This window comes from Palaemon carinicauda, chromosome 20 (assembly GCF_036898095.1).
Source record: "Palaemon carinicauda isolate YSFRI2023 chromosome 20, ASM3689809v2, whole genome shotgun sequence".
Taxonomy (NCBI): Eukaryota; Metazoa; Arthropoda; class Malacostraca; order Decapoda; family Palaemonidae; genus Palaemon; species Palaemon carinicauda.
In genome coordinates, this window is record NC_090744.1 from 19,972,002 (window position 1) to 19,989,501 (window position 17,500).

The 17,500-nt window shown below is 33.5% G+C and overlaps 1 protein-coding gene across 2 annotated transcripts in view; it reads left to right on the forward strand.

Moving 5' to 3' along the window:
• LOC137660189 (photoreceptor-specific nuclear receptor-like) overlaps window positions 1-16,868 on the forward strand; it is a 26,015-nt gene extending 9,147 nt beyond the window's left edge. For both annotated transcript variants that reach the window (XM_068394898.1, XM_068394897.1), the window contains exons 5-10: window positions 2,150-2,896; window positions 4,664-4,986; window positions 6,232-6,325; window positions 11,095-11,250; window positions 12,065-12,135; window positions 14,566-16,868. In XM_068394898.1, the coding sequence (XP_068250999.1) occupies window positions 2,150-2,896; window positions 4,664-4,986; window positions 6,232-6,325; window positions 11,095-11,250; window positions 12,065-12,135; window positions 14,566-14,742 (1,568 nt within the window). In that variant the 3' untranslated portion in view covers window positions 14,743-16,868. The remainder of the gene's footprint in view (window positions 1-2,149; window positions 2,897-4,663; window positions 4,987-6,231; window positions 6,326-11,094; window positions 11,251-12,064; window positions 12,136-14,565) is intronic.
• The last annotated feature ends 632 nt before the right edge of the window (window positions 16,869-17,500 follow it).

Sequence of the window (17,500 nt, forward strand, 5' to 3'; positions counted from 1 at the left end):
TTAGGATTCTGTTAAATACGGTTAGATTAATAATTATATTCGAACACAATGTAATTAATGTTAATATCTTAACAAATATCATATTAACTAAAAAATCCTTTTTAGTTAACATATTTATCTTCCGTATTACATTCAGATTTGGTTAAATACGGTTGAAATAAATAATCATATAAAGTCATCTTCGAATGCGATGGAATTAATGTTAATATCTTTCCATAATTTTAGCCGAGAAATCATATGCGACTCGCATTTCGATAAGTCTCTCCTTATTCAGTATTTCGATACGTCAATCATTATTCAGTATTTCAATATGTCTCTCATTATTCAGCATTTCTATACGTCAATCATTATTCATTATTTCAATGTCTCTCATTATTCAGTATTTCTTTACGTTAATCATTATTCATTATTTCAATGTCTCTCATTATTCAGCATTTCTATACGTTAATCCTTTTTCAGTATTTCAATGTCTCTCATTATTCAGTATTTATATACGTCTCTCATTATTCAGTATTTCTATACGTCTCTCATTATTCAGTATTTCAATATGTCTCTCATTATTCAGTATTTATATACGTCTCTCATTATTCAGTATTTCAATATGTCTCTCATTATTCAGCATTTCTATACGTCTCTCATTATTCAGTATTTCAATATGTCTCTCATTATTCAGTATTTATATACGTCTCTCATTATTCAGTATTTATATACGTCTCTCATTATTCAGCATTTCTATGTCTCCCATTACTCAGTATTTCAATATGTCAATCATTATTCAGTATTTCGATAAGTCTCTCATTATTCAGCATTTCGATAAGTCTCTCATTATTCAGTATTTCAATATGTCTTGCATTATTCAGTTTTTCAATGTCTCTCATTATTCCGCATTTCTATACGTCAATCATTATTCAGCATTTCGATACCTCCCTCATTAATGAGAATTTTGCTACGTCTCTCATTATTCAGTATTTCAATATGTCTCTCATTATTCAGTATGTCAATGCATTTCTCATTATTCAGCATTTCGATAGCTCTCTCATTAATGAGAATTTTGCTACGTCTCTCATTATTCAGCATTTCGATACGTCTCTCATTATTCATTTCAGTAAATCTATATATTCCTTTATCTTCTGCTTTGAACAATTGAAGATTGATAAGGTTAACATACATTAAGTATAATATGATACAATTATACTAGGTTGTTTCATTAACAATTTATTCCCGACTGCAAAAATTATAAAGTTAGTCTTATATTACTTGTAGTTTCATCAATAATTTATTCCCGACCAAAAATGACAAAGTCAATTTTATATTACTTGTAGTTTCATCAACAATTTATTCCCGACTGCAAAAATTATAAAGTTAGTCTTATATTACTCGTAGTTTCATTAACAATTGATTCCCGACTGAAAAAAATGATAAAGTTAATCTTATATTACTTGTAGTTTAATCAAAAATTTATTCCCGACTTCAAAAATTATAAAATTAACCTTATATTACGTGTTGTTTCATCAACAATTTATTCCAGACTCCAAAAATGATAAAGTTAATTTTATATTACTTGTAGTTTAATCAACAATTTATTCTCGACTCCAAAAATTATAGTTACCCTTATAACAGTTTCTTTAGAATTTATCATATATCCTCAGGGCAACTATGTCTTGAAATATATATATATTATTCTCTAGGGCAATTAGCTGGTAATCAATCATACTCTTAGTAAGTAAAATTATAATTAATAGGTAATCAATTAGGTCTACTAAGTGTTTTGAGTATTTATAAGATAGTATCCATTCAAACTTTCAGAAAATTATGCATATAAAATTGCAATTTGTCTCATAAGTAAAGTTATCACTAGGCCTAGTGCATATTAAAGTAGGCCTACTAAAGGTTTCAGCATTAAGATTGTATCCCTTTCAATTTTTGGAAAATCTAGTTTATAAAATTGCAATTTGTCTCATATGTAAATGAATTATTAGGCCTAGTGTGCAATCAAATAGGCCTAATAAGTCTTTCAGTATTCATAAGATAGTATTCATTTAAACTTTTGGAAAATTTAGTATATAAAGTTGCAATTTGTTTCATATAACTTAAACTGGTGAATTTTAGGTTTTCACTTAAAGTCTCTTTCTTTCTCTCCCCCAAAAAGCTGTCCAACACGAAAGAGCTCCCAGATCCTGCCAAAAGCGCCCAATGTTTGCTCCGGACGTCTCCGTATCGGCGGGATTCCCTCCTGTATCTGTAGGAGGCGGTGCAGGTCTCCCTCCATTGCCTCCTTATTACCCGGCGCTGTTACCTCCAATGCCCTTCAAGCCGCCCTTCTTGCCAATCACGCCCTCCATGGCGCCCTTGACTCTGCATTTCAGCCATAACTCGGCTTTCAAACCGAACCTAGCCGCCTTGGGACCTGATCTACGCCGAACTCTCTCCGACGCATCGCCGCCTATCGATCTCAAGCCACAGCTATCGGAACGTCTGGAGCACAAATTCCTCATCGGGAGCAACATCGAGTACAAGCCGCCAATCATGGAGCGGCTGAATTTGAAGCCGCCAATCGCGGAGCGGATAGAGCTCAAGTCACCAACGGTCGAAACGCGCCAGCCAATCATCGACGCCGGCGAGGTTTGCCGGATGGCCAATGGGAGATCAGCATTCAGCCCCCCTCGACGACCGTCCGCATCTCCGCCACAGGCTCTGGGTGAATCTGAAGTCTCGAGTTCCGACGTTGTTAGAAATGCTGATATCACATCAGCCGTAACCGAGGCTCCCCAACCCCCAAATAACAGCATCAGGTGTAACAACAACAACAACAATAACAACAACAACAACAGCGATAGCATAAATAACAACAACATAGGATTCTTCTTCACTCGCGATCTTCACAATAAGTTAAATGGTGAGTATTGCTTTTGATGTCAAATTTAAAATGTTCTTATTCCATTTTGTTGTGATGAGAATGAACCTGGTTTTGGTAAGAAACCTTTTTTTTTTTATATCATTGGCAACATAAGTATTTTTCTTTCACTGTCTAGGGTTAGAGTTCTCTTGCTTGAGGGTACACTCAGAAACACTATTTTATATGTTTTCTTATTTCCTTTCCTCACTGAGTTATTGTCCCTGTTGAAGCCCTTGGACTTATAGCATCCTATCAATCACTTGATGGCGCTGACAGAGTTACAAGGAGTTACAAGGATTTTAAAGGATTTTAGATGTCTCAAAGACGTTTTAGTTCATCCGCGGAGACTCCATTTGCTCTTGGGTAGAGCGATTTACTTTAAGCATTTAGAGAGTTCTTATGATCTTGTCTAACTTATTCTTGAACTCGTTTACTGTGTTACAGTTTACTACATCCGCTGTAAGTCTATTCCAATTATTTGCTATTTAGTATGTAAAGAAATTGCCACATTGAGTGGTGTTGTATCTTTTCAATTCCAGTTTGTATCCGTTACCTCTGGACTGATTTGTGCTAAACGTGAATAGATTGTTGTAATCTACATTTGGTATTCCTTTAAGAATGACAAAGGAATAGAATACCCTTATATAACATTAACATAACCTTAGCATTCTTGATCATATAATGAGAGTACAATACGAAATAACAGAATACTGTAGTGATGATTTCAATTGCCAATTTTCAAGACAGCGTAAATCGAATTATGATGATTGCTTATACAGCAAAGAGACAAAAAAGGGCAATTTCATAGAATATATAACTGTCATTGATGCTATAAATTTTAGCATAAGAATGGCAATTTATGTTTTCTTTTGTCTTTAATCGATTTATCATTTGTTTTGATGTTTGTTAAAACTGGAGGTACTAAAAGACTCGCAATTAATGTTATCTTTTGTTGATTTTAAAAGAAAAAATACTGGTTTTGATGTTTGTTAAAACTGGAGGTACGAACAGACTAACTATTGATGTTATCTTTTGTTCTTTTTAAAACTAAAAATACTGGTTTTCATACTGGTTAAAACTGGAAGTACGAAAAGACTCACTATTAATATCTTATGTTTTTTTTAAAGAAAAATACTGGTTTTGATGTTTGTTAAAACTGGAGCTACGGAAAGACTCATTAATGTTATCTTTTTTTTTTTTTAAATAAAAATACTGGTTTTCATGCTGGTTAAAACTGGAAGTACGAAAAGACTCATTATTAATATCTTTTGTTTTTTTAAAAGAAAAATACTGGTTTTGATATTTGTTAAAACTGAAGGTACGAAAAGACTAACTATTAATGTTATCTTTTATTGTTTTTTTCAAAGAAAAATACTGGTTTTGATGGTGATTAAAACTGGAGTTACGAACGAATGAACAATAATGCTATTTTTCGGGTTTTTATAGAAATAAAGCTTTTGAATCTTGGTTAAAACTGAAAGTACGAAATTATTCGCAATAATACCATCTTTTTGCTTTATATAGAAATGAAGCGTTGCAATGTGCAAAGAAAATAAATCTCTGATATATCGAAACAATTTTAGAAAGTAAAATTAAAATATGATTTGATAACTATAACTAGTGATATGAGATATACCATTATCTGTGAACGATTTTATTTGTTTTGTGATAAGAAATAAGAAATGCGTATTTAAACCATCAAGTGTTAATAATTAATATTAATTAATATTAATTAATATTAATTAATATTTTAATATCATTTTCCAGCGTGTTACAAATCGTGCTCTCCACCAATGGCCACAACCAACACGCCCAGCCCATCCCCCACCAGCACGTCTACCACCAGTCCCACGCCCACGGCGACGCCCACAACCCTACCAGAAACCCCTCCGGTGCACACCCATCACGCCCACATCGCTACCCTCCTCACGACCAACACCACCACAACGACCACAACGGCATCGGCGCCGCCCATCTCTGTGGACGCGGGCGCCCTGGTCATCTCGCCTTCCGACAGCGTCTTCGAAAACGCCGCCAAGCTCCTGTTTCTGGGCGTGAAATGGGCGCGATCCATCCCGAGTTTCATGCAGGTGAGGATAACAACATAGGTTGCTGTGGCCTGATTGGTAACGTCTTTGCCTGGTGTTTGCCAGTCGGGGGTTCGAGTCCTGCTCAGGCTCGTTAGTGCCATATGATTAGTGTCTGCAACCTTACCATCCTTGTGAGTTAAGGTTGGGGGGGTTTTGGGGAGTCTATAGGTCTATCTGCTGAGTCATCAACAGCCACTGCCTGGCCCTCCCTGGTCCTAGCTTGGGTGGAGAGTAGGCTTGGGCGCTGATCATATAATATATGGTCAGTCTCTAGGCATTGTCCTGATTTCTAGGGCAATGTCACTGTCCCTTGCCTCTGCCATTCATGAGCGACCTTTAAACCTTTAAACCTTTTTTTTTTTCTCTTTACTTCGGCTTTCTGATTTTTCTTTTTAAATAGATCAAGTTTCATTATTTGATTTGTAAGCCTGTAATGTATCTATCTATCCATCTATCTGGCTATATATACAGTATATCTCTATCTATCTATCTGGCTATATATATATATATATATATATCTCTATCTATCTATCTTTCTATCTATCTATCTATCTATCTATCTATGCATTTAATGAATAATTCTTTTTTATCTATATTTATTTCACTCCTCAGAGACATTATCTCTTCTTTTTTTAGTTATTCATGTTTTCAAATGTCATCTCAATTCTTGATTGATTGATTTATTTAGAGTTCTCTGGCATCCTGACATCGAAGGTCATAATCTTGGCATACTTTATTCTCAAATAAAATTGAAATCTAACTATTCTACATTTTGTCATATGAGTAAAATTGACTTTTTAATAAATCATGAAATTTATTACAAAAGATTCATCATCAAACAATTTTTTTTTTTTTCAAATTAGAAATAATCTTTAATACAAACATAAAAAATGCTGAATATTTTTCATTGCCATTAGTAACGATAACGATATAAATATATAACATACACTGTTAAAAATCCCGTAATTTTAATCGGAAATTCTCCGTAAAAATCTACTATTCACATCCGTATTTCAGTAAAATATAGGCGACCGTAATTGTACCATATTTTGTTATTATCTTTTACGAGTTGGTGACCGTAATATCACTCTTTCACGTCAATATATCCGTTTTTAAAACGGTAAAAATCCTGGAATAAATGTTGCCAGGCATTTTCCAGTTCTAAGGTAAATTTCTAACAGTGTATAATGATATCCTTAAGTGATTGTCCAGTTTTTTCTAACAGCTCCTTATCTCCATCCCCAGCTGCCCTTCAGAGATCAAGCCATCCTGCTGGAAGAGTCCTGGAGTGAGCTATTCGTCGTGGCTGCCGCCCAGTGGTCGCTTCCTCTGGATGAAGGTTAGTTAAATCTTATTGCCTTCGACAAAATCTTTTTTTTTTTTTTATAAAATCTCTCTAATATCTCTCTCTCTCTCTCTCTCTCTCTCTCTCTCTCTCTCTCTCTCTCTCTCTCTCTCTCATATATATATATTTATATATATATATATATATATATATATATATATATATATATATAATCTCTAAAATCTCTCTCTCTCTCTCTCTCTCTCTCTCTCTCTCATATATATATATATATATATATATATATATATAATCTCTAAAATCTCTCTCTCTCTCTCTCTCTCTCTCTCTCTCTCTCTCTCTCTCTCTCTCTATATATATATATATATATATATATATTTTTTTTTTGTGAGGAAATTTACTTAAAAACTACTGTACCGAGTTTGACCAAACTTGATAATCCTTTTTAGCATGACTCAAGGATGAATTTGTAACATTTTGGGTAAGGTACATCATAGTACAAGTACACAGCATTACTTTGAAAATAATCACGTGAGCAACTTTACACAAAAACCAATGTACCGATTTTCACCAAACTTCTTAGTCATGTTTGGTATGATCAAAGGATGAATTTGTTTCCTTTTGGGTAATGCGCATCAAAGTACGAGTACGTAGCAGTACTTTGAAAATAATCATGTGAGAAAATGTACATAAAAACTACTGTACCAATTTTGACTAAACTTGGTAGTTCTGTTTAGTATGTTTAATGATGACTGTAACATTTTGGATAAAGTACATCAAAGTACAACTATGCAACAGTACTTTGAAAATAATCGTGCGGGCAACTTTACACAAAAACTACTGTACCGATTTTAACCAAACTTGGTGGTCATTTTGAATATGACCAAGGAGGACTCTGTAACATTTTGGATAAAGTGCATCAAAAGTACAAGTACGCAGCAGTACTCTGAAAATAATTGTAATGTTAACTAAATATTTTTTTTTTTTTTTTTTTTTTTTTTTGTGACCATCATGCAAAAACTAACGAACCAATTTTAACGAAACTCGGTGGACATGCAGTGTATGACCCAAGGATAAATCCATTAGATTCTAAAGAAAATATATCGAAGTACAAAGAGGAAATGGAGTTAATAGCGAAATAAGACTGCTTGGCTCTACTGAGTGCACCTTTCGTTTTACAAGCGTTTATTTATAAATTTCTCTTGTCGTATTTTCCCCAAATTTGAACAAGAGATAGGTATTATACTTCGGAAGAACCCATGAAATTTTTGGGGCGATCTGGATCAATATAATGATTCTGATTATTATTGTGAAACTAGGAAAGCTTGGTCCGCAGACTTGAGTCAAATATTGACAATCTTCATTGGCGGAGGTGTGAAATCTCTGATTGCTCTTTCTATTTGTAGAGCGGTATTTTTTTTTTCTTTTCTTTTATACTTCTGTCAAATTTGTGAGGATATTCATACTTCTAAACAGCGTATATATAATTGATTCATCTATGCATTTAATGTTCCATTTCTGTGTCCATTTCTTTATTGATATTATGATAATTAACACATTATCATAATGTATTGGCAGTTTAATTATTATTATTATTATTATTATTATTATTATTATTATTATTTTTATTATTATTATCAATTGCTAAGCTACAACCCTAGTTGGAAAAGCAAAATTCTATAAGCCCAGGGGCTCCAACAGGGAAAATAGCCCAGTGAGGAAAGGAAAAAAGGAAAAATAAAATATCTTAAGAACAGTAACATTGAAATGAATATCTCCTATATAAACTATAAAAACTTTAACAAAACAAGAGGATGAGAAAAAAGATAGAATTGAGTGCCCGAGTGTACTCTCAAGCAAGAGAACTCTAACCCAAGACAGTGGAAGACCATGGTACAGAGGCTATGGCACTACCCAAAAATAGAGAACAATGATTTGATTTTGGAGTGTCCTTCTCCTAGAAGAGCTGCTTACTATAGCTAAAGAGTCCAATTTTTGTTTTATTATATCAATATATAAATCACGGTTTTTTCTATTTAATTGGCACCAGATTTCAGTAAAGTAAATAATATATCATTAAGAAAATGATATATCTGAATGGGGATACCTTAATAGGGTGAATGGATATGTGTATCAGCGTGATAAGCAAAGCTGTACTAGTCAGGACCACCATTACTAGGTTGGTTTGCTGTGAGCGATAAGACACAAATTTCTCATCAGCACCAATCCGCACTGAGGCTTTTGTCCTGCAGTGGTTCTGAAACGGCTGCATTTGTTGTTGTTGATATATATATATATATATATATATATATATATGTATATATATACATACATATAAATATGTATATATATATATACATATATACACATTATACTGTATATATATATATATATATATATATATATATATATATACATACATATAAATATGTATATATATATATATACATATATACACATTATACTGTATATACATATATATATATATATATATATATATATATATATATATATATATATATATATATGAATTTTTGTGAGTATGTTTGTGTGTTTATGTATATGTGTAAATATGATTGTATTAACATTTAAGTGCTAATAGTGAACGATATGAATATACGCTTAATATATATTCTATCGAAAATTATTGTTGATTTTCTTTATGTCTGTACACGAAAGACAAAACACACAGACAAAACACGAAAGACAAAACACAAAGACGAAACACAAAGACGAAAGACAAAACACAAAGATACATATCACAAAGAAAAAATAAATTGAAGAAAGACACTAAAACAGATACAAAGAGAATGGAGGCAAACTGCGTAAAAATGAGGCCATTGTAATTAATTCAGAAGAGTCACATTATTTTCCTCCCAGCCATTAAAGGAATTACAAATGATTGGCCCAAGAAAAATGACCCTGCCAGCTCTAGGATTGGCCGGGGCGTCTCCACCAATCAGGAGACAGGACGAAACATCTCAACCAATCAGAGACGACGAGCGTGCCACTTTAATATTCCATAAATCAATAGGTTCCTCCAACATTGTACCCCCTCTTAAACCCCCCCCCCTCTCTCTCTCTCTCTCTCTCTCTCTCTCTCTCTCTCTCTCTACTGCTAATAATGATAAAAGTGATAATTTAAAATCTATATTATTCATCAGATACACAATAGAAGCTACATACATCTCTCTCTCTCTCTCTCTCTCTCTCTCTCTCTCTCTCTCTCTCTCTCTCTCTCTCTCTATTGCTAATAATGGTAAAAGTGATGAAATAATATCAATATTATTCATCAGATTCACAATACAAGCTACATACGTCCAGGTCTCTCTCTCTCTCTCTCTCTCTCTCTCTCTCTCTCTCTCTCTCTCTCTCTCTCTCTCTCGTTAAACACAGAACACGAAACAATCAATGCTGAGGAAATTATCACGAAATGGTGATTTAGCAGACCCCCCCCCTCTCTCTCTCTCTCTCTCTCTCTCTCTCTACTGCGTATATGTCACGGAGCGTTTGCGTATACGCACGAAAATTAATATGTTTAAATTGTGAAGAATTAAAGTAAATAAAACTATATATAATTAGAGATATCTATTTGATAATTAATACGTCTTAGAGAGAGAGAGAGAGAGAGAGAGAGAGAGAGAGAGAGAGAGAGAGAGAGAGAGAGAGAGAATCTAAAAGCTACATGATGGAAAATCGTTTTGACCAGATGCTCTGATATCAAGAAACTTTGGTGAAAAGTCTGGTTAGTTTTTTGCTTCTCAGTCTAACGCAAAAATAAATTTATGGTTCTTTTAGAGTAAGGAAAGATATATATATATATATATATATATATATATATATATATATATATATATATACTGTGTGATTATACTATATATGTATACTTATATATTCAGAGTAGCCTCTATATATATATATATATATATATGTATATATATATACATATATATATATATATATATATATATATATAAAATATATATATATACATATATATGTATATATATATATGATGTGTGTTTATGTATACTTATATATTCACAGTTGCCTATATATATATATATATATATATATATATATATATACATACATACATTATATGTATATATACACACATATATATACATATTTATATATATATATATATATATATATATATATATATATATACATGATAACCACAATCTGTCTTGTATGACAAAACTTCAAATTATTTTTAGATTAAAATATTCTTGATGGATATCCAATTCAAGATGAAAATTAGAGGAAACTGATTTCCACATTGAAGATACATGAGAAAAATGTCATATATCAGACAATAAAAATCGAACAGTAGAATAATACATTTTCGAATAGAAACAGATTCAGTATTTAATAAGACACAAGTCGTAATTAAACTATAAAGAATAAATATTATTATATTATATCTGTTAGATCTATTTTAATGTTGCTACTGTTCTTAGAATATTTTAATTGTTCATTACTTATCTTGCAATGTATCAATTTCCTTATTTACTTTCCTCTCTGGGCTATTTTTCACTGTTAGAGCCCTTTGACTTATAGTATCCTGCTTTTCCAACTAGGGTTATAGCTTAATTAATAATAATAATAATAATAATAATAATAATAATAATAATAATAATAAGATGTAAGTTTGACTAGATCAATTAGATCAATAGAAAATGTCTTATAAAATGAACGCCACTGAGGCAGCCATTATCTTCAATCAAACATGCATAAAATAAATAAAATAATAAGCATATTTTTGTAATTATCATTAATAAAGGTATTTGATTTTGCAGTATCACTGGTCAGAGACGCAGGCGTCCCCAGCGAGCAAGAAGCGGCATTGGGTCGAGAGATTGAAGCCATGAAAGATGTCATCACGAGACTTCACGCCCTCAGGGTTGATCACACCGAGTACGCCTGCCTTAAGGCCCTGATTCTCTTCCGACCAGGTGAGTCTTTTACGTCGAGGATACAAATCTAGACTAACCTAACCTAAAATCTTCTGCGGGCATCTTTTACCTCAAGAATTCAAACCTAGCCTAACCTAACCTAACTTAGCCTCTGCTGTGGGTATCTTTTACACCAAGGATCCAAACCTAGCCTGGCCTAACCTAACCTAACCTCTACTGCGGGTATCTTTTACCCCAAGAATCCAAACCTAACCTAACTTAACCTCTGCTACGGGCATCTTTTACCCCATGGATCCCAACCTAACGCAGCGTAACTGAACCTAATCTCTCCTGCGTGTATCTTTTACCTCAAGAATTTAAACCTAGCTTAACCTAACCTAAACTCTCCTGCGTATATCTTTTACCTTAAGAATTCAAACCTAACCTAACTTAACTTAGCCTCTGCTGTGGGTATCTTTTACCCCAAGGATCCAAACTTAACTAACCTAACCTAACCTCTGCTGCGGGTATCTTCTTCTCGTCGCTGAACTTATATTATCTCCATAAATAATAAAGAGCAAGATTCTGGAGATATATATATATATATATATATATATATATATATATATATATATATATATATATATAATTTATATATATATATATATATATATATATATATATATATTTATATATATATATATATATATATATATATATATATATATATATATATATATATATATATATATATAGTTGACCATTACAAATCATGACTTGTCAATCTTTCTTTGGTAAATAAGGTGACACACAATCAGTTCTTGTCATATTCACAGCAGTCAAATAATTATGTTTATTCTTTTCCCTTTTCCAGAGGCCAGAGGTCTGAGAGACGGCTATGGCGTCGAGGTTCTCCAAGATCAGACGCAGCTTATGTTACATGAGGTAAGGAAACTGAGTTCTCTTATGTATGTATATATATATATATATATATATATATATATATATATATATATATATATATATATATATATATATATATATATATATATACAGTAATCCCTTTCTGAGTGAGGATACCTTAACTCGGTGAAGGGTTTACGTATCCCCATGATCAACAAAGTTGTACTAGTCAGGGCCACCCATATACTAAATTTGTTTGCTGTGAGCAATAAGACCTAAGTGTTCCACCATAACCAATCCGCACTGGTCAGCGTAGTGATGAAAATGGCCAAATCCCAGATCTGAGTAAAGATATGTCCGAGGCCTTTGTCCTGCAGTGGACTACAAACAGTTGTTCTTGTTGAAATGTACATGATTGATAGTAGACTAACTATGCACTATATAATTTTTTGATTTTTGTCCTTATTAATATATATATTATATGTATGTACATATACAGTATATATATATATATATATATATATTTGTATGTGTGTAGGTATATATATATATATTTGTATGTGTGTAGGTATATATATATATATTTGTATGTGTGTATGTATATATATATATATATATATATATATATATATATATATATATATGTATATATATACAGAATATATATATATATATATATATATATATCTATATATATATATATACACAGTATATGTATATATATACACACATATATATAAATGTATATATATATATATATATATATATATATATATATACAGTATATATATATTTTATATATATACATATATACATATTGTATATATATATATATATTTATATATGTATAAATATATATATATATGTATATATATATATACATATTTATATGTATATATATATATATATATATATATATATATATATATATATATATATGTGGAGTGGTGAGAGAGGTGAATGCTCGAGTGCTTGGACGAGGATTAAAACTGGTAGACGAGAATGACCATGAATGGGAGGTAAATCAGTTGTTGTTTGCGGATGATACTGTACTGGTAGCAGACACAGAGGAGAAGCTTGACCGACTAGTGACAGAATTTGGAAGGGTGTGTTAGAGATGGAAGTTGAGAGTTAATGTGGGTAAGAGTAAGGTTATGAGATGTACGAGAAGGGAAGGTGGTGCAAGGTTGAATGTCATGTTGAATGGAGAGTTACTTGAGGAGGTGGATCAGTTTAAGTAATTGGGATCTGTTGTTGCAGCAAATGGTGGAGTGGAAGCTGATGTACGTCAGAGAGTGAATGAAGGTTGCAAAGTGTTGGGGGCAGTTAAGGGAGTAGTAAAAAATAGAGTGTTGGGCATGAATGTAAAGAGAGTTCTATATGAGAAAGTGATTGTACCAACTGTGATGTATGGATCGGAGTTGTGGGGAATGAAAGTGATGGAGAGACAGAAATTGAATGTGTTTTAGATGAAGTGTCTAAGGAGTATGGCTGGTGTATCTCGAGTAGATAGGGTTAGGAACGAAGTGGTGAGGGAGAGAACGGGTGTAAGAAATGAGTTAGCGGCTAGAGTGGATATGAATGTGTTGAGGTGGTTTGGCCATGTTGAGAGAATGGAAAATGGTTGTCTGCTAAAGAAAGTGATGAATGCAAGAGTTGATGGGAGAAGTACAAGAGGAAGGCCAAGGTTTGGGTGGATGGATGGTGTGAAGAAAGCTCTGGGTGATAGGAGGATAGATGTGAGAGGCAAGAGAGCGTGCTAGAAATAGGAATGAATGGCGAGCGATTGTGACAGTTCCGGTAGGCCCTGCTGCTTCCTCCGGTGCCTTAGATGACCGCGGAGGTAGCAGCAGTAGGGGATTTAGCATTATGAAGCTTCATCTGTGGTGGATAATGTGGGAGGTTGGGCTGTGGCGTCCTAGCAGTACCAGCTGAACTCGGTTGAGTCCCTGGTTAGGCTGAAGGAACATACAGAGTAGAGGTCCCCTTTTTGTTTTGTTTCTTTGTTGATGTCGGCTACCACCCAAAATTTGGGGAAGTGCCTTTGGTATATATATATATATATATATATATATATATAAATCTATATAATTCAATACCAACTTTTCATTATCTCTCCTTTAAAACGTCCTCCTTTTTATATCACTCATCTTTCTCATTTAATAGCAACTCTGCATTATATCCTCTTCAACGTCCTCATTTTGGCATCCCTAATATACCTCTTCCCCTCCAATGCCTCCCTCTTGTACGTCCTCATTTCTATATGAATGATCTCTCTCTCTCTCTCTCTCTCTCTCTCTCTCTCTCTCTCTCTCTCTCTCTCTCTCTCTTCCCCGCCAGTACCTCCCTTTTCAACGTCCTCATTTTTATATAACTGATCTCTCTCATTTAATACCAACTTTGAATTATCACCTTTTCAACCTCCTCATATCTGCATACCTAATATCTCTCTCTCTCTTCTTCCCCTGGCAGTACCTCGCCAGCAAAGTCTGCGGCGCAGGGGGTCGCGTCCGAGCCGGGAAGCTTCTCCTGCTGCTACCAGCCTTGGGTCACATCTCAGCCACGGCCGTGCAGGAGATCTTCTTCAAGAGGACTGTAGGAAACACCCCCATCGAGCGGGTCCTCTGCGACATGTTCAAATCCAGCTGAGATTCGGCCATCGAATTCATCAGGTCCAGATTCCTTTTCAGAATGCATTGAAGGGGAAACGGACGGGGTGAGATTCGTTGCGAGAATTGAAGAATTACTGATGTAGGAAATTAAAATCGTCTTGGAATGAACCTGATATATTAAAATAAACATTCGAATAAGATTATGTGGTGAGTAAATTTGTGCTGTACAATTGTTGATGTATTATCACTTATGGAGAAAACTGTCAACGTTTTTGGAAATGTAAACAAATCGGAAAAAGAAATGGACTTAACAAACGTTAGGCCTTTTTTGCTGTGCAGAATTGTTTACCTGTGAGGTATAAATCAACAAGTATATTGTATGCACAAACAGTTGTAGCTTCAACCACTCTTGTGTCTGAAAGAACAATTGTAAATAGACTATTATGTTAACCAGAACTGGAGGAAAGTTGAAAACAAAGTGTTGGGTATTATAAAAACATTATGTTAACCAGAACTGGAGGAAAGTTGAAAACAAAGTGTTGGGTATTATAAAAACATTATGTTAACCAGAACTGGAGGAAAGTTGAAAACAAAGTGTTGGTATTATAAAAACATGTTAACCAGAACTGGAGGAAAGCTGAAAACAAAGTGTTAGTATTATAAAAACATTATGTTAACCAGAACTTGAGGAAAGTTGAAAACAAAGTGTTAGTATTATAAAAACATTATGTTAACCAGAACTGGAGGAAAGTTGAAAACAAAGTGTTAGTATTATAAAAACATTATGTTAACCAGAACTAGAGGAAAGTTGAAAACAAAGTGTTAGTATTATTAAAACATCATGTTAACCAGAACTGGAGGAAAGTTGAAAACAAAGTGTTAGTATTATAAAAACATTATGTTAACCAGAACTGGAGGAAAGTTGAAAACAAAGTGTTGGGTATTATAAAAACTCTCTTCGCCTCAATTTGTGTATATAATTAGATTAATCCGCTTCAAAGTTTTAAATTTTCTAATGCTATGAATAAAACTGAAAGCTTTGAAAGTATGTTAAGACATTTTTTGTGCAATGACAATGACATTTTTAAGACTTGAAAAAAAGTTCTTAAACATTTTTAATCAATTAGATCTTTCAAGCCACTTTCTGCTTTCTGGCGATTGATAAAAGTCATTAAAAAAGATTATATGAATGTGTGCTTCATTTGTGATAATTCTAAGAAAAATCTTTACTTGTTTACACTAAGGATTCTTGATGGATGCTACAGATATCTAATTGGTGTAGTATATATCTGGAAAACAACATGTTTTTTAAATATTATTCTTCCTTGTTCATAGATGTTTATTTATGTATATAATGTAGAAGGACAAGTTTCATCATCATCTACTATGCGTGTTAACGAGATGTGATTTCTATCCAGTGCTCTGAATCGAAGGATAAAACAGAAGAACAAGTTTACTTCTAAAGAAAATATCCACGTGAGAAAATTCGAAGAGCATTTTCAGTTCCCCGAGAGGATTCTAAAAGCATTCCGACAGAGGACGCATTCAACGTCACAGAAGCTAGGCGTTCCTACAGACAAGAATAAGACAAGAATTACTTGTGGCACCTTATCTGGCCAGAAAGAAAGATGGAATGGCAGTGAAGCAAATGAACAGACTGTATGAATAAGACAAGAATTACTTGTGGCACCTTATCTGGCCAGAAAGAAAGAGGGAATGTCAGTGAAGCAAATGAACAGACTGCTATGAGTAAGACAAGAATTACTTATGGCACCTTATCTGGCCAGAAAGAGAGATGGAATGGCAGTGAAGCAAATGAACAGACTGCTATCAATAAGACAAGAATTACTTGTGGCACCTTATCTGGCCAGAAAGAGAGATGGAATGACAATGAAGTAAGCGAACTGGGGCTCTCTTTAAGCGGAAACAAATATGTGTTGCGATTGAATTACGTACTGTGAGCGACGTAATTACGAACTGCGACGAAATTACGTAATGCATACGTATCTTACTGATCACTCAGCATTCTCGCTCGTGTAAATACTGTCTATTTCACTGAGGATGATATATCTAGAGGCTTCGTTCTACACAACCTCCAGAGGTCACCATCCTTGATCCAAGAAAATCGTTCTTACGATGCTCACCGAATGTTTTTTTTTTTTTTTTTTTTTTTTTTTTTTATCATAGTTAGCCTTACTGGCGTATCTAAATGTTAAGTGTTACCTTTGAAGTACAATGCTGTTTTCTAGTCAGTGGTATTACCTGATTTAGAAGTGCGTCACGTGATCCAGAGCCATTAACAAGTTTACCACGTGTCTCAGATATGGACAGAACCAGAGTCATACCTGTATTGACTCTGAGCGGATCATTTTTGCCACACTCGCGTGAATATGCTGTTTTCTAGTCAGTGGTATTACCCGATTTAGAAGTGCGTCACCTGATCCGGAGCTATTAACAAGTACGCCACGTGTCTCAGATATGGACAGAACCAGAATCATACCTGTATTGACTCTGGGCGGATCATTGTTGCCACACTCGCGTGAATAAGGATAATGGAAATCAAATTGTTGATTTTTTTATAGCATTCTGGCTCTCGGAATGCCAAAAAAATATGTTTTTCTCTATCACAAGTGTGAAGTAATCTTTTTTTTCACAATTGTGAAGCAATCTTTTCTGCCATTTTATATTTGTATGTTTAAAGAGGATAGTTAATGTGTCTCTTGTTTTCTTTTTGTTGTTGAATATTGTAAAATTTCTCGAAATGAGGACAATAAAAGCGTGTCAGACTTTATGTT